Source organism: Dermochelys coriacea, chromosome 7, assembly GCF_009764565.3.
Source record: "Dermochelys coriacea isolate rDerCor1 chromosome 7, rDerCor1.pri.v4, whole genome shotgun sequence".
Classification (NCBI taxonomy): Eukaryota; Metazoa; Chordata; order Testudines; family Dermochelyidae; genus Dermochelys; species Dermochelys coriacea.
In genome coordinates this window covers 19,816,620-19,838,730 of record NC_050074.1, presented here as the reverse complement: position 1 = coordinate 19,838,730, position 22,111 = coordinate 19,816,620, and the positions used below count along the sequence as shown (strand labels likewise).

General features: G+C 42.7%; 1 protein-coding gene across 4 annotated transcripts in view; it reads left to right on the top strand.

Moving 5' to 3' along the window:
- The window catches only part of FGD5 (FYVE, RhoGEF and PH domain containing 5), a 160,105-nt gene that overhangs the window by 97,600 nt on the left and 40,394 nt on the right, over window positions 1-22,111 (top strand). For 2 of the 4 annotated variants that reach the window (XM_038410453.2, XM_043519661.1), the window contains exons 6-10: window positions 3,367-3,518; window positions 5,829-5,985; window positions 12,836-12,923; window positions 16,039-16,089; window positions 18,215-18,273. In XM_038410453.2, coding sequence (XP_038266381.1) covers window positions 3,367-3,518; window positions 5,829-5,985; window positions 12,836-12,923; window positions 16,039-16,089; window positions 18,215-18,273 — 507 coding nt within the window. The remainder of the gene's footprint in view (window positions 1-3,366; window positions 3,519-5,828; window positions 5,986-12,835; window positions 12,924-16,038; window positions 16,090-18,214; window positions 18,274-22,111) is intronic. The other 2 variants (XM_043519662.1, XM_038410454.2) reach the window with 1 other exon arrangement.

Here is a 22,111-nt window from a genome sequence, read left to right as displayed (position 1 = left end):
AGAATCGTAATAAAAGAAACAGGCTATCCTGTGGTCAACGGCATTTTTTTCCAGGATCTGCTTATGTGACTGACCAGGCTATTTCCTTCCTGGTGCTGTCTTCAGACTCCTGCAAGGGTCTGGATAGCTTTATCTTTAGCAAGAGCTAATGGAGCGCCCCCTTGCTTTATAGTCTCGCACTCAAAAAGCAAAGGAAGGTCAGATAAGGACAGATAATTTTTTTATGAAACAGGAAGTTTTATAATCTCCACATCTGCCACTGCTGCTCTGTGAGTAGTCATTGGGAGCTTTCAAACTCTACAATTAATAGGCCTCACTTTCAAGCTGGCTTTGCAATTAATTGTGCTCCCTTTCTCTCTTTCTTTCCCTTTCTCTCTCCTCCCACCTCTCCTTCTGCAATAAAACTCCAGACACTTCCTAGTCTATTAGGATGCAAAGGAAGGATCGGGAAAAGTTCTGAATAACTTTTTAAGTGATTCCGTATGGCTCTCCAGCGCCTGCCATCATCACGAGTTGGAATGTGCTTCCAGTTTCCCAAATGCTCATTTATTTTCATAGACAATGTGGAATCCAGTTATTTCACCTATAAAGATCCCATTGGCGAAAAACAGGAAATTTGACCACAAGAGCCCTACCTGGTCCAGACTAAGGAACACCCAGCTGCCTGGCTCAGACTCATCTCCTAACATCCGTTTCAGGGGAATAAAAAGGAGAATTTATATCCATTAACAGTTCTGCATGATGCTCTCCAGGCATATTTCTGAATTGCCTAATATCCTCTCTGTTCATTCCAGTAATGTTTTGTTGTTGTAGTGATACTGAAGAATTAGGTGCTGAAGTGTTATGTGTCACAGCAATACCCCTAGTTTTGTTCTTTAGAATTTTCTTGAGCTAGGATTGCCGCTCTCTAATAATCTGCACTACTGTATAGGAGACCTGACGTCTAGCCCCTGAGCTGGCAAGACACAACAGTAACACTAATTTAGGGTAAAGATTCACCACACTAAACAACAAACTATTCACCTTTTGACTACAGAACATGATTTTGCTGCTGTGCATTCTTAGGACACACTATTCCAATGGAATATCAGCATTTTAGTTCAGAAAGTTCATAACTGGATAGATTATCAGTTCTGAAGCCATTAAGATGGCTTCTGAAGGGAGTTCCATCCAGTCGACCTTGAGCAAAAGAGATAATACACTACCTTTTTCCCTGATGTTCCTTGTTTCCACTGAGTCTAGTGGATGAATTTAATCCAATACCACCACTTTTCATTTATATAGTACTTTGCATAACAATGTACTTCCAAAACTATATGCATACACAATGGAATTACTTTCCTACCATGGAAAGGCAGTCACCTCTGATGTTGCGCACTACCCAGCAAAACAACCCAACCCCTCAGGAGAGCTAGGGTAGATTATGATGTTTGTGAGACTTCAGGCTGAAAAAAAATGGGGGCTGCAAAGTGGTATTAAAGTAAAGAAAAATTGGGGGAAGCATTAGGAATCTTTAATGGTCCCATGAGAAAATTAGTCACTTCATTAAAACCTTGCCCCAAATGTATCCCTTGTGTAATTACATCATTCTATAGTTACAGTAGAATGATCGTGGACTGCTATATTTTCTCTGACTTCCCATATCTTGTTTCGCAGGGTTTCATAAAATAATGATGTTTAGGTGATTTACCTGCAGTTTCAGCAGTTTTGGTGATTTACCTCCTGTTTTTAGTCTCACATAAATGCTCTAGAAATGGACACTCCGTCTATGCCCACTGTATTGCCCTGATATTTGTGCAGTTAGATTCTTTGGGAATGCAAAAGAGATGAATAGATATCAACAAATTTCCGAATTATAGAAGAAAACAAAGAACAATGGGAATTTGATTTACAATACCAACAAAGAGATAAGAATTACTGTGTTCAAGATCTTTTCGAAGTTCTCCCTGGAAAACTCCCTAGTAAGAGGTTTTATTTTATTTTCTCATCCCACTTAAAATCCTGCTACGCATATATTACATGTCCTGATGAGTTGCATGTTAATTGTATTCTTGTGAATGTAACATATGGGATCCCCCACCTTTCTTGAAAAATAAGAGCCTCCAGTACAATACGTTTCTCTCATCTAATTCATTCTTTTATCTCTTTTCATGTCATGATGGTATTTCAGGAATATATGTATTTTCTATCATGATGTTTGTATTAACTAGAATATGATCAAGCACCCTGATGTCAGTGTTAATTGGGAAGAGTGGATGCCATAATGATACTGTACTAATAGGTACTGTCGTGATGCTGTAGTATTATATTTTCTTCATTTTCTAAACAGACTCTGACCTGGATATATTTTAAAGTCAATTTCTGTATGAAGGTAGCTCTAACTGATTCTGTGCCGTATTTTGCAAGAATATAAATTTGTTAGCAGCACTGTTTTGACCATCTTCTAATCTGCACACCTACTGTAAATTCCCCCTGCTGTTTCAGTTGGATGTGTGATTCTTCACTTCCAATGCTAAACTGTTGGATGATTTTGCAGTATGCTGTTAAACAGCTGTCACATACCACACTAGAATGGCTGCTTTTGAGTTCTGGAGAAATTATTCCTATGTGCATATAGTATTTAAACCACATTGAGTTTAAAGGTATTTTCTAAATACATTATTATTTATTATTATATTATATTTATTATTATTATTATTATAGAAAAGTGGTTCTTGATTACATTGGATTTCAAATAGGAAATGATTGGTTCTGTTGCTTAATTTATATCTCCTCCATCCTTCCCTCATTAAATTAGGAATTTGATTCAGTGTTGCCAATTCTTGCAATTTTTATGACAAGCCTTGCTATATTTGATGTTTTCCATAAAGCCCCAGCTGCTGGACTGATGGAGTTATGCAAGACTCACATCTTTCTTTTTTTTCCTTTTTCTTTTTTAAAAAGGAAGTTTCTAGTCGACAAATGCTTGAAAATGTGACCCCACTGCAACCTAAAGGCTCAAACCCCAGAAAGCAAAAAGTACCCAAATTTATTTTTTAAAATAATCTGATGGGATTGGAGGAGGGAGGGCGCTATCTTTTTTTTAATTTTACATGTTTTGGGTTCTCAGTATGTGGACTTTAACCTGGAATTTACAGTAACTGTGAAACTAATGGGTGAAAGAAAATGCATCCTATGTTCTCCTTCCTCTTTTGCCCACGATATGCTAATACAGTATTTATAGTGTATCTTGTAATTCCCATAAAGTTTCCTGACTGTTTCTAAATGAATTCTGGAATTTAAAGGAAAAATAGTAATGGTTTAAGTGCCATAAAGAACCTTTGATCTGTTGCCTTAGCTGCTGTGTAACAGGTGATGTATTCACAGGATTTCCATGAAGAGGTCTTGAAAGTGCTGGGGGATGAGGATGAAAATGAGATGGAGGAGGTGAAGCTCAAGCAGGGCTTGAGTGAGATCCCTGAAATCTACAAACTACACCAGGAGATACTGGGAGAGCTGGAGGAAAGAGTCCTCAATTGGTAAGTGACAAGTTAATAGCCTCATCTGATCCTCAATATATTCAAAATATTTTGATTGTCCTTTATTCGAAGAACCATGGGCAACAGGGTTAAGATTCAAACAGAAGAAAGAAAAGATGCTAAACATCTTTAACAGGGTTTGCACATAGGTTGGCCAGGATGGGTAAGGAATGGTGTCCCTAGCCTCTGTTTGTCAGAGGGTGGAGATGGATGGCAGGAGAGAGATCACGTGATCATTACCTGTTAGGTTCACTCCCTCTGGGGCACCTGGCATTGGCCATTGTCCTCAGACAGGATACTGGGCTGGGTGGACCTTTGGTCTGATCCAGTATGGCCATTCTTATGTTCTTATGTTGAGGAAGGTAAACTTACAGGGACACTGTAAGGTTGGGAGACTGAATTTTCTTGTCTATGCCATGTTTCTGTATTGTTATTTTACCTCCCCAAAAATACAAACATCTCAGTGCTCCTGTGCTACCCTACAATGAAAAACCATTGTATACAGCCCCATACTCCTAAGCAGCCCCATAAATCAGCATGTGTGCAGCCCATCTCGCGTGAACTGTCATTTGCTATCTGTTTGTACAGTGCCTAGCCCACTGGGGCCCCAATCTGGTTGAGTCCCCTAGGTGATTGTCAAAAAGCAGTCTAATGTGTATGAACCGTGATAGACTCAAATACCAGGAAGGGGGAACAGGCATTAAAAAACCCTCAGAGGCATTAAAAAATATAGGAAAATATCTTTTGTTAAATTTTAGACTCATAGAAATTGAAATAAATTAGAGCAATTCTCATGGCAACTTCTTAATATTATAACTCCCGGATAAAAGAAACCCACTCAGAGTTTGAACAAGCCTTTGCTGGGCTGAGCTTTCAGGCTAAACACAATCTTTCAGGGATGCTGAGGGTCTCTGCCTAAACCAAACTGTCCTAGCTGGACTAAATCTTACCAGGATAAAGCACGTCTCTGTCTTGCCTAGACAAAGTTTTTCAGTGCTAGAGCAAGTCTTTTAAACTGGATAGGTCCTTGTCTGAGCTATGCTTCCAAACCAAAATGTATCAGCTAGCTGGGACAAGCCTCTGACTAAGTTCAGTCCCAAACTGACTAAATCTATGAAATCCATGGAAGGCCTCTGTCTAAGCCAAACTTCCAGGCTAATCTGACTCTTTCAGAAGCTGGGGCAAGCTTTATAGCTCCTTAACTCCACCCCCACTGACCTCCAGCCAATCAGCAGTCACTTTCAGTGACAGACCACTCTATCTCAGGACTTCCACAAAATATATTATAAATAAATAATAGTAACAAGCCTGTATGCACAGTGCAAGCAGCACTCCTGAACAGTTCTACAGTAAGAAATCAGAGTGCACAACAGAGGAAAAGTTAAGGAGATATCATATGTGGGTTTCCATCTTCCAAGGGAATTGTTGTAAACAACAGTGAGGTTGAAAACAATTCTGTAAATGGTTATGCTAAATATGCTATTAAGAAAGGTGGGTTCCCGATCCTTTTTGCTGCTGTAGATGTTCCAGGGGCCTAAAATAAATGTGCAGTGAAAAATCTGAAAATGTGCACTGGCTTTAGACTTTAAATACTAAGCAGGCCCCTGAATCCCCAGTACCTCTCCCCACATCTGGCACTGCGTTCTCTGTTACTCCCAGAGCTGCTGGCCAGTCCCTCTGCTGTATTCTCGATCATTCTGAAATTCACGAGGCCACTGTTTAAAACCAGCCACACAATCTCTGTTACCCTGACGTCTCCTTGGCCTCTGCTCATTAGCAGCCCTGTACCTTCTGTTACTGCACTTTTTGGCTGGCTCTCTCTCTTGTAGATAATTCACTTTCAGTAAATGATTAAATTGTGTACCCAGATGAGGAATTGTAACATGGGTAAGGAGAGTGAGCTGTGATTGAAGGGGATCCAATGATGGAGCTATTCTCACACTAACGCCAGCACTCAGAGCAAAGGTTCTTGTTCACCCTGGTGGAATTGGAAAGCTTGCTTGGAGAAATGTGAGCTACGTGAGCCCATAAAGAGGACATTCCGCCCAGCATGTACATATATAGCTGCGGTCAGTAGAGTTACAGAAAGGGGACTGGCCCCGGACAAAGCCCATTCTTCCACAGCCCATTCTGTTGCCCAGCACTTCAGTGCAGTGTTGTCCATTTCCTGACAGTTAAACCCAGGCCTTAACTGAGATCTTCTAATGGCGTTAGCAGGTATGGGGCTGATTAATAGAATTTGTGTAACCAGAATGAAGTGGGGCATTTTTTGTTACTTATTGGCTTGTTCTTTTCTTTCGGTGGCTTTAGGGAGGAACACCAAAAAGTGGCCGATGTTTTTCTCTCAAGAGAATCAAGGTTCAAACACCACACAGCATACATTATGCAGTTTGATAGGAATTTGGCTTTGCTTGATGAAACCTGCCTTAAATCTTCCCAGCTGGCTACTGTCATTCAGGCGTTTGAGGTGAGGCCCCTCTCTTTTCTCTACTTGCATTAATTTATGGTTGCTCCGCATTGCTGTCTCAAAGATATTCCTGCCTGCAACTTCACTAGCCGTCAGACAGGGTGTGCAGGAAGAATCTTAATGATCACTTGCAGAACGCCCTCTAGAGAGACATATGGGGTGAAATGTCTGTCTGTGTGTGTGTGTGTGTGTGTAGATTTGCATGTGTGTATGTTTACTCATGTGTGTATTGGGGAAATCCAGCTCAGCCCTCTTTTTCTCTCCCCTTTCATTAATTAGCATATTTAAAGCCCTTTTAAGCTGTATAAACATTATAATATATAATTGTATAATAAGATATACATTATTATCATCATCCCTCCTCTTCTCTGCCCCTCAGTCTCTCTTCTCCTTCTTCTCTTTAAAACTGCATCTTAAAAAGCCTCTTACTGCTCCTTCTGCTGCCACTCGTACTTATCTGTCTGTCCTGCTACCCTATGAAGCCAGCATGCCTCCATAATAATCAATAGGGCATGCCGTGGCAGGGAAGCAATAACAGGGAAAAAGGCATGCAAAAAATCCATTGACAAGACCAGAGAAATGTGGGAATCAGAACTTCTAGGCTCTCTTCCCATCCCTGCCACCAGCTCACTGTGTGGTCTTGGGCGAGTCAAGTAATCTTTCTGGCCTTGTCCTGATGGGCAAAAAGCATGTTTTTCAATTATGTTTAGCTCAGCTGGCTTCACACAATTAACATACTGTGATGATAATCGTGGTATAAGAACCAATACAGAACAGATTGAAAAGCTCACCAAGATGCAGGCTAGTGCCTCTGAAGCCATAATGTTTAAAATGTGGCCAGCCTAGCTACAATATAGCCAGCTAGTACATTTAGTATCTTGATCAGTCAGATTAGCTAACCTTGATTGAAAAGCCCGATCTAATACAATTGAAAAGGATACCCTTTTTTGCCCATTGATATAAGGCCTTTCTCATTTTCGCCATCTGTAAAAAAGGGAATAAACAACATTTAGGTGATAGGGAGGTTGTGAGGATAAATAGGCTCTGATACTTTAAAGGTTATTTAGAATGTCAGCTCCATGAGGTATGGATTGTGTCTTCCTCTCCAGCATGTCTGACATTTTAATAGTAATAAATCATTGCAAGAGCCATTTGAATGTCAACATTTGCCAACAGATACCTCATGGTCACTGATGTAATTTCCTGTTCTAAGCAGAGGGGAGGGCTGGAATCTCACACTCCACTGGTCAGAAACTGGGCAAATGCAGGCTTTTTATTGACAACCACTGTGCTCCTTATCATGCTCAGCCAACCTACCCTGCACCTTCTTGTCTTCCTGATACAAACTGAGGACCAAATCCTACTTACAAAGAAGCCAGTGAGACTTTCCTATGAGTAAGATAAGCAGGATTTGACCCTAAAATTGAACAGAAGGCTCATCCATTAAAAGGAGTAACATTCAGACCCTTCTTAGAAATGTGAGCACCTAAGATTTATTACCCTTCTAGCTCATCAGCTCAGAGCTTAGGGCCCCATGTTGATTCTGCTGCAGGCCTGGCTCCCCTTGACTTTAATGCTCGGGGTTGAGGGTGCTACATATCACCCAGAAGTTGGTCAGCACTTTGCCAGATTGGACCCTTAATCCCCTTTATGTTGTCTAGGGCAGTGGTTCTCAAACCATTTTTTTCATGGACCACTTGAAAATTGCTGAGAGTCTCGGCGGACAGCTTAATGATCTTTCCAAATGCTGTTTGTACCGTTAGCTAACTATTGTAAAACACTTTGGATAAAGGCGCTATATAAAAAAACCTTAATAATAATTAACGTTTTTGTTATTCTACAAATAAAAGCACACAACTCACATTTTAATATCAGTAGTCTTACATTTCTAATGTGATAGATATGCCCTCTCTCCACCACCACGGCAGCCCCCAATCTGGGGCTGGGAAGGAGGAGGGGGTCTCTCTTCCACCACAGCAGTCACAGAGCTGAGGCTGGGAAGGAGGCCCATCTCTCCCCAGCAGCCGCAGCCCAGGAGCTGGGGAAAGTCGCCTCTTTCTCTGGCTGCTGCAGTCCTGAACATCCCAAATTCCCCTCACCCCTCTTCTCAACCCACTGCCCCCCCAGCTACCCCCCATTTCCCCCAAGGCCACCACCTCACCTTACATGTGCGTTGTCTCCAGGGTCCAGGCACCTGATGAGTTGAGCCACACCTGCACGGCTCCACTAATTAGGTGGGTGGCCCTTTATTCTCTTGTGTGCTGCTGCCCAGGCACGCACCTTAGAGGGAACTATCCATGGACCACCTGAATGGAGTTTGTGGACCACTGGTGGTCCACGGATCACAGTTTGAGAATCTCTGGTCTAGGGCATTAATCAGTTAAATTGTTTTCTTCTCAAACTGCCTTTGGTGTTTTCCAAATGATTCTGACTGTCCCCTTTGCCATCCCCCCCAATGCCCCTGGAGGCAGAGCAATCTCAGAGGTGCACCTTGGCCCCTGGTACACAGCAAGGGATAAGGGCTCCAGTGTTAATGCTTTTCATCAGTGTGTTGCTTTGAAGTTCAGCTACAATCAGAGTTAATAGGATTTGGATTTGAGTCATAAATCCAAGCTCAGGAGCGAACTGTGCTTTTGCTATCCTGGGGTTTCTGTTCACTCACAACTGTGTAAAGAGAGGAGTAAATAATCATAAAATTAATGGTGCATTTAAAAAAAGAAAGGAAGAAAGGTGAGGGGTTCCCCCCCCCAGATTTTTAAGCCGGCACAGCTGTTTGTAGTTTTCACTATGTTAGGTGCTAAGGGCCAATTTTTCAAAAAACAGGATTGGGGTAGCAATTGCAAAATAGGTGCAGAAATATTTGCACCTCTGTGGTGGGTTTTAAGAGTGAAATTACAGGGGAGAGAGGTGGTGATCTTATTTCTGTAGTTCTAGCCAGAATCAAGGCAGCCTGAGTTATCCCAAGCCATTAAACAGCCCTTCAATGCCAGATGATCCTTATGAACCTTTAGAGTTGACCTAGATCAGGGGTGGGCAAACTTTTTGGCCTAAGGGCCAAATCAGGGAATAGAAATTGTATGGCAGGCATGAATGCTCACAAAATTGGGGTTGGGGTGCGGGCTCTGGAGTGGGGCTGGGGATGAGAGGTTTGGGGTGTAGGAGGGTGCTCTGGGCTGGGAGCGAGGGGTTCGGGGGGGGGAGGGGGATCAGGGGTGGGGCAGGGGGTTGGGAGAGGCTCAGGGGATGCAGGCTCTGAGCAGCGCTTACCTCAAGTGACCCCCAGAAGCAGTGGCATGTCCCATCTCTGGCTCCTATGCGGAGGGCAGACAGTGGCTCTGCACGCTGCCCCATCCACAGGCACCGCCCCTGCAGCTCCCATTGGAGCATGTAGGAGCCGGAGCAGGACCATGCCACAGCTTCTGGGAGCTGCATGGTGTGGCCTCGACCCAGTGCCCTGGCTGAAGCAGGGACTGACCCAGCGCCCTGGCTGGAGTGCCGGAGCAGGGCCAAGCCGCATGGTCCAGTGCCCCAGCCGAAGCGACCCCCAACCCAGCACCCTGGCTGGTGAACTGGGGCTGGGCTGAGCCATGTGGTGTGGCCCTGATCCAGCGCCCCAGCTGGAGTAGGGCCAAGCTGCTGCTGCGACCCGCAACCCAGCGCCCCGGCTGGAGCAGGACTGAGCCGCATGGTGTGGCTCACAGGCCGGCTTAAAACGTCTCATGGGCTGGATCTGGCCATGGGCCGTAGTTTGCCCACCTCTGGCCTAGACACATTGGTGAACTTGACTAGGTTTCGTTGGTTGAAAGATTGCTGGACCATTAAGGTTGATTTTCCATAAGTCTTGGAGCACTGCGGAAGTTCCAGAAGACTGGGAAAAAGCTAATGTTCTGCCAATTTTTAAAAAGGGTAAATGGAATGACCTGGGTAATTATAAGGCTGCCAGTCCGACATAAATCCCAGGCAAGATGATGTAGCAGCTAATATATAACTAGATTAATAAACAATTAAAGGAGGGTAATATAATTAATGCAAATCAACATGGGTTTATGGAAAATAGATCCTGTCAAATAACTTATTTTTTTTTAATGAGATTACAAGTTTGGTTGATAAAGGTAATAGTGTTAACATAATATACTTAGACTTCTGTAAAGTATTTGATTTGGTACCGCACAACATTTTGATTAAAAAAACTAGAACAATATAAAATGAACATGGCGCACATTAAGTGGATTAAAAACTGGCTAACTGATTGGTCTCAAAATGTCATTGTAAAAGGGGAATCATCATCAAGTAGGTGTGTTTCCAGTGGGGTACCTCAGAGATTGGTTCTTGGTTCTATGCTTTTAACATTTTTATCAATGACCTGGAAGAAAACATAAAATCTTCACTGATAAAGTTCGCAGATGACACAAAAATTAGGGGAGTGGTAAATAACGAAGAGGACAGGTCACTGATTCAGAGGATAAACTGGGCACAAGCAAACAATGTGTGTTTTAATACAGCTAAATGTAAACATATTCAGCTAAAAACAAAGAATGCAGGCCATATTTACAGAATGAGGGACTCTAGCCTGGGAAGCAGTGACTCTGAGAATGATTTGGGGGGCATGGTGAGTAATTGGCTTAATATGAGCTCCTAGTGGCCAGAAGAGCTAATGCAATCCTAGGAAGCATAAACAGGGGAATCTCAAGTTGGAGCACAGAGGTTATTTCACCTCTATTTGGCACTGGTTCAACTGCTGCTGGAATACTTTGTCCAGTTCTGGTGCCCACAATTCAAGAAGCATACTGATAAATTGGAGAGGGTTCAGAGAAGGGCCACAAGAATGACTAAAGGATTAGAAAATGTGTCTTAGAGTGACAGACTCAAAGAGTTCAATTTATTTGCGACATGCTTTAAAGGTTATTTAGAATGACATGCTCCCCTTTTGCTGATAGATGGAATGATTCTTAATTGCAGACAAACTCATATCTTAAAGGTTGATAGTACTGGCCACCCAGCAGGCAATGTGTTGATCCTTTCCCATGTCTCCGCACAGTTAAGGGAACGGTTGATCCCTCATCTGTACATGTCCATTTATCTAGAACTTGCTATAGCATGGGATGGTGGGCAGAGCTAGTGGACTGAACATAACATTAGGTGCCAAGAACACAAGAGTTCTGATCCTGTCTTTCCCACTGGAAAGCGAGTAACCTTGGGCAAGTCATGTATTAACCTGATATCATTTCAGTTTCTGAAGATGCTAATAATTACCCCCTTCAGAGAGTGTGGTGAGGGTCTGATAAGCTACTGTTTACACAGCATTTTGAATATATAAGACTGTCAGAAAGTGCTCCCCATCTGCAGCACCCTCTGGCATCAGGCAGCAGCACAACCAGTGTGCCAGCCTCAGTTTCCCCTTGAATGGTTCCAGAAATAGTCCAAACTGTCTTTCTGAGTATAAATAGCCCTTGCTGGGTTAAATTTATTACAAAAGAAAACCCCATGCATATAAGCTATAAAAAACCAGGTCCGCCAACATACAGACAGCCCTGGCATTTCTCACCATGCTCACGCTCTCTGCAGCTCTAGCATCTCTCCCCACAAAGTGAGAGCCCTCACCCCAGCCCTCTCTGATCCTCCAGATTCAGCTCTCTGGCTCACACAGCTACCAGGCATCTCCCTCTGCTGCTCTCTGCCTTCAGTCCCCGCCCCAGCCTTCTCTGGCCAGAGCTCTCTGGCTCAGGAAGGCCAGCAGGCAACTCTCTCTGCTAGCTACTTGGCAATTCCTCCCTCTTTCCAGTGAGGATCTGAGAAGCTTTCTGATTGCTGCAGGTTTCCCCAAACTCCTTCTGTCTATTCTCTGCTCAAGGAATTCTCACCTGCCCCTTCCTATCTTTCTTCAAGGACCTCCTCCCTCTAGAGCCCAGCTGCCCTCTTTTAAGCCTACCTGGGGGGTCAGGTGCACTGGCCTCTTCCACTTAAAGGGCCAGTGTCACCGTGTGACAAAGATATTAAAGTGTCGTATCTCTCTCTCCATCTATACTACTGTATTTCCAGAGTGCTCATTGCTAGCAGCTAAATATAGCAATAACATAAAGCATCACTGCTGTCCGAAACCAGACCTTCTTCTGTCTGCCTTCTTTGATTAGGTCATATTCCTATCACTATTAACATTGTCCCCCTTCCTCTCTTTCCAAGTCACTGCTAGAGCTGTGCAAACATTGAACAACGAAAGCTGAAGCCATATGAAATTCAGCTAATTTGGGGAGTTGGACATGGAAATCAAACCAACTGAGGAGTTGTTGATTTTTGTTTTGTTTTGTTTTTTGTTGGAGGACTTTGGCAAGGTGTTTGGAGGATCAGCTTCCCTAATTCAGTCTCATTGGGGTATTTTGCTGTATTTGGCCCACACAAGCGTGATACTTAAAGTGAAACCCAATGGACATAAAATTTGAAAAATGGCAAAAAGGCTTATGCGAACTCAGCAAGCTTCATGCGGATTCGATTGCTTTGGCTCCTTGGATATCATTCTAAAATCTCTCTTCTGACCTTAGCTTCTGATTGGTTCTCTGCCTCTCTTTTTCTTATTTCCTCCACCTCGGCCTGAACTATTTTGTGATATTGAATATGAATGGTACTATCAAATGATACATTTTCCTGTATTGGTTCTTTATAGAGATGAAGACGAAGATCTAAGCTCTGATATATATGCAGCTAGGCAAATAAATGGGAAACAGCTCAGTAGCACTTGTGTATGTAGTCACCACGGCAGATTCTCCAGGGGGTGCATTAGGCATGTGAGGTCATAATCCAGGACTCAGACTACGGAGCACTGACTGTTGTGTTTTTCCCCTTCTCTTGAGGACAGCAGAATCCTGGCAGCAGCCCCCTGAATGTGAAACACCAGTTTTTGAAAGTGGTGCAGCGCATATTCCAGTACCGCGTGCTACTCACAGGTCAGCAATATTAAAGCACTTCTCAAATTGCTATAGCAGAGACCCGTCTTTCCTGCACTGTGCTGGGGCCATATGTAGATGGCAGGCCAGGGTTGGGGAAGACAGAATGAGGTCAGAACAATGGGCTGGAATCCCCAGGGAGGAACAATCTGTTTAATATATAATAGAGAAATTATCATGTATTAATAGAGATAGGCCTGAGCTACAAATGTTTATCTAGGTCTGGAGAATGATTGAATTGTACACTGGACAGGCCACTGGAGGTTAATAGCAGCTATGGGCATAGTGAAGGGAGAAAGACCCCTATTTAGTGAGATCATGCTGAAGTGTAACTGTAGGATTGGAGTGTGCAAAGTCAGGCTCTTGTAAGCCTCATTTTCCTGGATTTACCCATATTGGTATCCATGGGTAGGGAAGGAAGTGTGCCCAGACACTTGTCAGCACATATGTTTGATTTTACTTATGATGCCATTCATAGCTTAGCCCATACCTGGGTCACTTAAAGCTAGAGATGATCCCAAACCAAAATCCTGGAGCCAACACCTCTGAACTCTGGAAAAACTCCAGTCTAAACTTTGCCACACCACAGAATCTTTCTTTATGCTCCCCCCTATCCCTGACATATGTCACACTCTGTAGAATGCTCTTTTTCTCCTCAAGAATGTCCCCAGAGGTTCTGGCTCCTTGTGGCTACTCCTTCTCATCCTGCCCACTGCTAATCCACTCCAGCCAAAGCTGCAGTTTGTGGGAGGAGCAGCCTTTCATACAGGGATAGGACCCAGCATCATGTCATGAACACTCAGTGCGCTGGATTAGGATATTGAGGCTTCCTATAAGGGAACAGCAGTGAATTAGTTGGGGAGGGAAGTGGTGAAATGTAACAGCACAGCAGAAGTGGTGGAAGGTCAGTGCATCAGATGGAATCACAGGAAACCAGAGATCATTAGATGTAAAGATAAAGAACCATATTGGGTGTATGTATGTGTCTGGGTGGGGAAAGATGGCAGATGACCTAAGTGTGGGACAGGGAGAAGGAAGCAGTAAATCTGTCCCATACTCAACAGCTGATAAAAGGAAGAGCATATTAGAGGGACTCCTATAAATGCACCAGAACAAAGGGATTGTCTGAAATTTTATTCACAGCACAGATTAGCAGCAGTTTCATCTTGCTCCAAACACATTGATCAAAGATGCAACTCATTTTTCACAGCTGTTTCTGCTTTTTTAGTAACAGTGACTCAAGTGAGCACTACATACCAGTAGGAGGATATTTTGGACTGACTTGCTTCCCTCGCTGGGTATATCTACATTAGGCAAGGGAGCCTTTCAAGAAACAGCAGTTGCGTGTGACATTTAGCTGTCTTGCTTTGTCCTTATAGAGGTTTAGTGCATCCATACAGCAACACTGTTCTGATAGAATGGATTTAGTGTGTCCACACACACAGTATATTCTTACCACCACAGTATATTCTGGGACTTCAGGTGCACTTAATCCTATGGGAGCCAGCACTATTGCTGAGAGTTTTAGGGCAGTTACCAAACACAAGGAACTGCATTGTCAGACAAAGTTAGGAGAAGCGGTGCAGCTGCAATGCTTGTGGCTTCCCATTCACACTTGGGAGAAACTATTGTAGATAGTATTGTAGATATCTACTGTAGATAGCACTGTTTCACGCAAACATGAGATAGTCTTTGTTCCGGGCATTGCAGCCAACTGGTATAACCAATGCTTGTAAATCACCAAGGATGGCTGTTGCATGCAGATACAACGTATTGTATAGGCATTGCAAGACATTCTAAACAATGGGTGGCTGCAACAGTTAATCTAGTTTGGAGAAGTCATGGATGCTAACAGATGCCCTCGGATGATAGGACAGGCAGGGTTTGTTAAGGTACAGTCATTCAATTTCTCTGCACAGTGTGAAAAATAAAATATACTGGCTCTTATGTTCACAACTAGCTGTTTCTACCCAGATAAGGAAAGGTATTTAATCTCAACACTGGTTGCCAATTACTGTGCTACAGCCAAAAGGAGTTGCCCACATTAGTTAAATGTCTCCAGCCAAGTGCAGAGCATGCAGCTGGGAAAGGGAAACCTAAATACGGCATGCCAACAGAGCACATTACCTCCCTGCCAGACTAGGCATTGAAAGGCACAATAGCAGACGTCTCTTAACCTTCCAGAATCCAGATGAGAGAACAGTACAGTTAAGAGGTGTGGAAGGGTCTGGTAGAAGTTGAACTCACATGAGCGGGGGAGACTGAGGATGGGGCGGGGGGCATGATCCATGTTGCACTTTGGGATATAGACCTGATTCTCAAATGTGAAATTTGGGGGCTTGCATGAATCAAAGAGCTAATTTAAAAGAGTAGATATTTTCAGGATTGGGATTTAATAAATAAAAGCACCCAGATACTACAGTGATGAGGGTCACATAAGGAACTAAAGAGAGAGAGAAATACCCTGACTCACACGAGTAGCCCTACCAAAGCCAATGGAACTACTTGAGTGAGTAAAGGTTTGCAAGATTGGCCTTTAAGTAAGATTTCTATTATATATAGTTTACAGAATCTATTTTCAAATTTTAATTTAGCTCCAGTGATCATTACTGAAATTCTCTATGTCCAGAACACTGGAACGTTGAGAAATATTGAACTGTACTACTATGTCCACAGAGTCCATTTTCCTATGAATATAGGAAATCAGTAATTATATCTAGTACCATGCTTTCAAATGGGAAAATAGAAAACATTCATCAGAAGATCATTTATTAATCAAACTGTGTCACACTCAGCAGCTTCTCTTGGCTGAGAAACAGGGAAATATTTTAGTTAGTTCCAGTTGTGAGATTTTACACCTGCCATGTTTTGCTTTGAATCTCAGATTTGAATGAGTCCAAAAATATCAAAAACAAAACTTGGTAAAAAAAAAGCCAGGTTTAAATTTGGAAGGAAGTTAAATCTATCCAGACCTCCCTTTGTTTCCCATATAGGTGATTTCATAAAAGAGTAAAGGGTTATGGGATATTATGTTTGTGTATTTCAGCTAGTCAAACCAAACTCTTTAATTATCTGGGAATTTACTGGGTGTTCTATATCTGATTATCTCCTACAGATTACTTGAATAACCTTTGTCCTGACTCTGCAGAGTATGAAGACACACAAGGTAATTTCAAATCGCTAGAAGAGAAACTTTTATTCAGTATTATAAATAACTAGCAATGAGATCTGTCCCAGGAATATGTGAATGAAGCCCAGACTGTGATGGCATAGGTCTGATCTGAGGTCTCACTGTTAATTTAGGGGACATTGCCTCTCCAGTATAAACTCTTTGAGCAGAGACCATACCTTTTTGTGTTTGTACAGGGCCATGTATATTAATTATTATTAATACAACAACTGACGGCATGACTGTCAACTCCCAATAGTATCAGAGCAGGCTGTGTCTGACCAGTCATACATTCAGAATGACCAAACTATATTATGAAAAAATCTGTTAAGAAAATCTGAAACTTCTGGATAAAAAATGAAGAGGTCAGATTTTTCTAATAGGAAAAAATATTGGCCAGACTGATGCTGTGTTCATTCGTATGGCATGATCTCAGGTTGCATGGGCCTGACTGTTCTCTTATACAAGTGTAAATAAGGAGTAACTCCACTGGAGTGAATGGAGTTTATAGCAGTGTATAAATGGTGTAAGTAAGATCAGACTCAGGCACAATGAGTGTGAAAGGCACAGTATAAAGCTGCATTCTGTCCTGTTCCGTATTTCATGTGGAATGGCCTGAGGCATGGTCTTCTCACAGAAATGGACATTCAAATTCCAATTCAGCTGCCGGTCGGTCGTTTCTGGTCATCGTCAGAGGCCTATGGTCACATTAACGAGGAAACTTGACCCACCTCCTAATACTGTGAGGAAGAAGGAGGAGGCAACCTTTCAAAGCAGGTTTGAGGTCATGTGCAGGGCAAGTGAGAGGGAGGTCAGACTGCTGTTGTCTGCCTCCTACCTTGCCTCCTCAGCTTGTGAATAAATAGAGGCAAGCACGAGCCACAGAACTGGGATCCAATCCCGTATTTCAAAAACTCAATTTTTTGAATTGTTTGGGCTCAGCACATTGGGCTAGCCAGAGAATTTTAATTCAGATCTGGATTTAGGGATTCTGGAAACCACCTCCACCTGCCCAAAATTCAAGGTTGATGAAGGATTGGTTCATATCCAGCTCTAGAACAGAGAGCAGAGCAAAGTCTCTGACAGTCCCTTGCTACTTCACAAGCACAAGCAGTAAAAATCTGGAAGTTAAGATTTGGGGAATTCCTATAGCTCCAGCATGCAGAGCCTACAGAAAGAGAACTGAGTGAACACAAGCATAGCTTAGATGTTTTGGTTCATTCCCAGAGCTCAGCCACCAGCTAAATCCTAGTCCAGTCTTGGCATAGCCATGCTGGGTATGATATTTCTGAAGTGAAGTGGGATGGCCTGATGTGTTTATTTGCATGCCATTACCTAGAATGAACTTGCAGCTCACCATTGTTTTACACTGGTGCTGATGCTACAGAGGTCTGGAATCAGCAAGAAGGCTTGGTCTATACTTATTCCTTGAGCTTTGACCAGCACATGTACACTTGAGAGACAATGATTCAAAATCAGCTTGTTCAAAATAAAGAACAAATGAGGTGCTCAGCACCTATCAGGATATGGTCTTCTAGTTGCCTTGGAATAATCTTCATGGGCTACTCCCATTGAAGTCAATGGGAGTAGCATGAGGTCACAGGGGGATCAAGGCTAATGCTATATTAATCAAGCAAATACTGTTCTCGGCCCATCCATTGTGAACCAGGAGTAACTAAATTGAAATGAATTGGGTTACTCCTGATTGACCTTATATATAACTGAGAGCAGAACTTGGCCCACCATTTAAAGCACTAGCCATAAGCTAAAGATAAACTGTCATGCTTACAAAAAAACTGCTACTGGAAGATATGTCAGAAGATGATTTGGTGAAATTTAAAAGCACTTAAAGATGGTCCCATGAGCTTTCTTGTTTGGGGCAAGCTTGGCTCATGGTATTATAGCAAGAGGGAGACACAGGGAAGGAAAGAGGGGACCCGATGTGGAAAGCAAGTAGGACTGTTTGGGATCCTAGTTATTAAGGGCAGCTTACCTCTGAAGGTGCAAATGCAGCTTAGCCAATGCATTTCTTTAAAAGATGTATTTATAACAAGGTGGGATATAGGTTGCTTTTTCTAACCTCTCATGTGCTTTTTGCCTTCTGTGTTGCTTCACCCCTCAGCTGCCTTACTCATCGTCTCTGAAATTACAGACCGAGCCAACGACAGCATGCAGCAAGGGGTGAGTTGTGATTTGATGATTGGTACTGTCTTCTCTGTGAGTTTGCTGAGGAGTGTGTCACCCCACTATACTATCCCAGAAACCAAGATCCTTTAGCCGAGAGTAAGTACTGCATGGTGTGCTCCAGATCTAGGTTCCATGGGTTAAATTCTGCTCTTGTTTATATTGGAGTAAATCTAGAGTAACTCCACTGACTTCAGTATAGTTTGCAAGATGTAAGCCAGTGTACAGTTCAGCCCAAAGTCTTTGTTTTCTCTTTGGCTGTGGGTGTCTTAATATTGTACACTGAGGAATGAGTGAGTGGGACACTGTAAATTTCATGGACTCTGCTTCCAATCTGGGATGTATACAGGTATGTAACCTTAGATGAAGACATCTTAGGTCTGATCTTGCTCCCACTGATGTTAACAACCCTGATTCTGAACTCACTAAGGGTATGTCTACACAGCAAAAGCTGTGCATGGGCTAACCTACCGGCGCTAGCTTGAACCAGGCAGCACAGGTAACAATAGCAGTGAAGATAGCACAGTGTGGGCTTCAGTGCAGGTAGTAGAAGCCTGGCATGGACCCTGGGTATATATTCGGCTTGCTAGCCAGATCTGAAACCCGTGTTGTGCTGTCTTTACTGCTATTGTTACTTGCGCTAGCGGGATTCATGCTAGTTTGAGCAGGCTACCCCATGTACAGCTTTTACTGTGTAGACATACCCTTATGTGGGTTATAGGTTTTTATTAGTGTATAATTCCATTGATTTCAAAGGAGTTACTCCTGATTTACTCTCATGTAGATCACAATCCAGTACAGTTGGACAAGATTTTCAAATATAGGATCCTATTAGATTAGGTGTCTAAATACAGATTTAGAGATCTTAAATAAATTATCTGATCTTCAAAAGTGCAGAGCACTCAGCAGCTCCCATTGAGGTCAGTGTGTGTTACTAGCACCCTGTGGCTGGAGATTAGAGCCCCAGGATGTTAGCAAAGATAGTCTGCAGATAACTGTTCTTCTAGCCATTTGCTCACAGAGAATAAAATCCTGTTTCCATTTAAGTCAATAGGAGTTTTGCTATTTACATTAGTAAGAAGCAATATCAAATTCAGAATACAGGAAGTACTGGGCTTGATCCTGATCTTTCATATATTGGTTTTATACCAATGGAACAAGTTCCACTTGAGTTATTGGTAACTAGTACTTTCTCATTGGTTCCAGTGGAATTCTTCCTGATTTACATTGGAGTGACAACATGATCAGGGCCACTGTGGTTCTCTATACTGCATTATACCAGCCATTTTTATCTTATATAATTTTATCTGGGGCTAAATGCTATCCTTGGATGCATGTTCTCAATTCCATTGACTTTAGCTAAAGCACAAGAGACAGAATTTAACCCAAAGAGACAATTAAGAGCACCATAGTTTTCTACAGTGCCTTGAAACACTGCCTTAGAAATACCTTCACAAACCAACATAAAATAATAATGTTATTTGTGAAGCATATGCTCCTCCTTTTACCAAGGCACTCTGGCCTCTACACTAACCATTCAATTATTATTATTATTTTATTATAAATAATATGTAGATTTTAAGGTCAGTGACCTTCTGTATACCTTGTGGCTGAAATGAAGCATTTCTTTTAGGAGGCCTCTAATCTGAATTTAAAGATGTCACATGACAGGGAATATATCATATCTAGGGTCTTACCAAATTCACGCCATGAAAAACGCATCACGGACCGTGAAATTTGGTCTCTTCCTGTGAAATCTGGTCTTCTGTATGCTTTTACCCTATACTATACATATTTCATGGGGGAGACCAGCGTTTCTCAAATTGGGGGTCCTGACCCAAAAGGGAGTTACAGGTGGTTGCGGTATTGCCACCCTTATTTCTGTGTTGCCTTCAGAGCTGGGCGGCCAGAGAGTGGCAGCTGTTGGCCAAGTGCCCAGCTCTGAAGGCAGTGCCCTGCCAGCAGCAGCACAGAGGTAAAGGTAGCAATACCAGACCATGCCACCCATACTTCTGCGCTGCTGCCTTCAAAGCTGGGTGGCTGGAGGGTGGCAGCTGCTGACTGAGGGTCCAGCTCTGCAGGCCGCAGCACAGAAGTGAGAGTGGCAGTTCCATATGATGCCAGCCTTACTTCTGTGCTGCTGCAGGTGGTGGCTCTGCCTTCAGAGCTGGGCTCCCAGCCAGCAGCCACCATCTCCAGCTCTGAAGGCAGTGCCACCACCAGCAGCAGCTCAGAAGTAAGGGTAGAAATACCGCAACCCCCCCTGTAATAACCTTGTGACTCCACCCATAACTCCTTTATGGGTCAGGATCCCTACAATTACAACACTGTGAAATTTCAGATTTCAATAGCTGAAATCATGAAATTTATTATTTTTAAAATTCTGTGGCGGTGAAATTCACCAAAATGGACCGTGAATTTGGTAGGGCCCTAATCATATCCCTGTGGAAGCTGTTCCAATGCATGTTTACCCTCCCTGTAAAAATTCACATTTAATGTCCCGTTTGAACTTTGCTGACTTTAAATTTCCAGCCTAGGAATCTTGTTATGCCTTTGTCTGCTAGACAAAGAACCCATTAATACCAGATACCTTTTCCCTGTGTAGGTAATTATATAGTGCTATCAAATCCTCTTGCCCTTCTCTTCAGTAAGCTAAATAATAATGATGATGATGATGATGATAATCATTCATACTTCATAAAATCCACACTCCAAAAAATGAGCAAAACAGATAAACATCCTGGCATCAATATGGAAAGGAAGAGGAGAATGATGTGAATTAAAGTATCAAACAAGTGCTTTTGAGAAAGGTTTTATTTTCAGACATGATTTTAAAAGCCCGTGATTTTAAAGGTGACAAAATGGATGGATTTAGGCAGAAGCTATGGGGTATGAAATCCACCCCTTTGGGGCTGCCACAGCAACATACTTGTCACCTGCTGTCCTAGGGATTCTCTACGTGCCCTGCCAGCATGAGGAATGAGAGCCCATGGTAAGAAGTGGAACCCCAAGTGTTCAGCATGTAAATCCAGATTGTCCTTCATCTTTTAAAAATGAAAGCTTCATGTTTTGTTCAGAGGAAAAGTGCAAGCAGCTGTTTGCAGCAGATGAGTCCTTGGAGCCAAGAATGTCAACTTTTGCTCACATCTGTCAAGCTCTGTTGCTCAGGTTTAAAAGTCGTGTCTCTGATATGCGCGCCAAGGCCATAAACACGCCAGCATTTTCACAAGCTGTTTAACAGCACAGATTTCAGTGACACTCTCCTCACGGATCGAGACCAATCCTCCGCCGCAACTTTTAATGTTTGTACAGCAGAGAGATAGGCAGCAGGTAAAACTTCCTATGTTTCCAAAGGGGAGAAAACTGCCTTAGCAAAACTGCTGTGAGCAGTGCTAGGGGAAGAGACTGAAACTCTAATCCAGCTCCCCTTGAAGCCAATATTAAAATCTCCGTAGAGTTCCTGAGGATCAGGACTGGTCCCAACCTTTTTGTCATTTGACCTGAGCAGGTTTCTCTGTTCATGCAGAGATGGACTCCAGCCACGAGAATTGGATCCGTAGTTTTAGGACCTACGGTTTTGGTTGGCCCTAATAACGTGCACCACAGATAGAGGCCATTTGCAAAATTCTGATCTGGTTCTGAACATCCCAAAGTTCAGGGATGTTTGGATACGTGATTTTTGGTGTAAGTCCATTTCCACTTCTTTGTTTTAAAGTTTATTCCTTTTTCTTTGCCATCTATCTGGGAATAAATCTCTGTTATCCCTTAGTACCACAGTGTCACACATCTGGCCCAATTAGTGTATGTATGTGACCTCCCATAACATATTCAAATT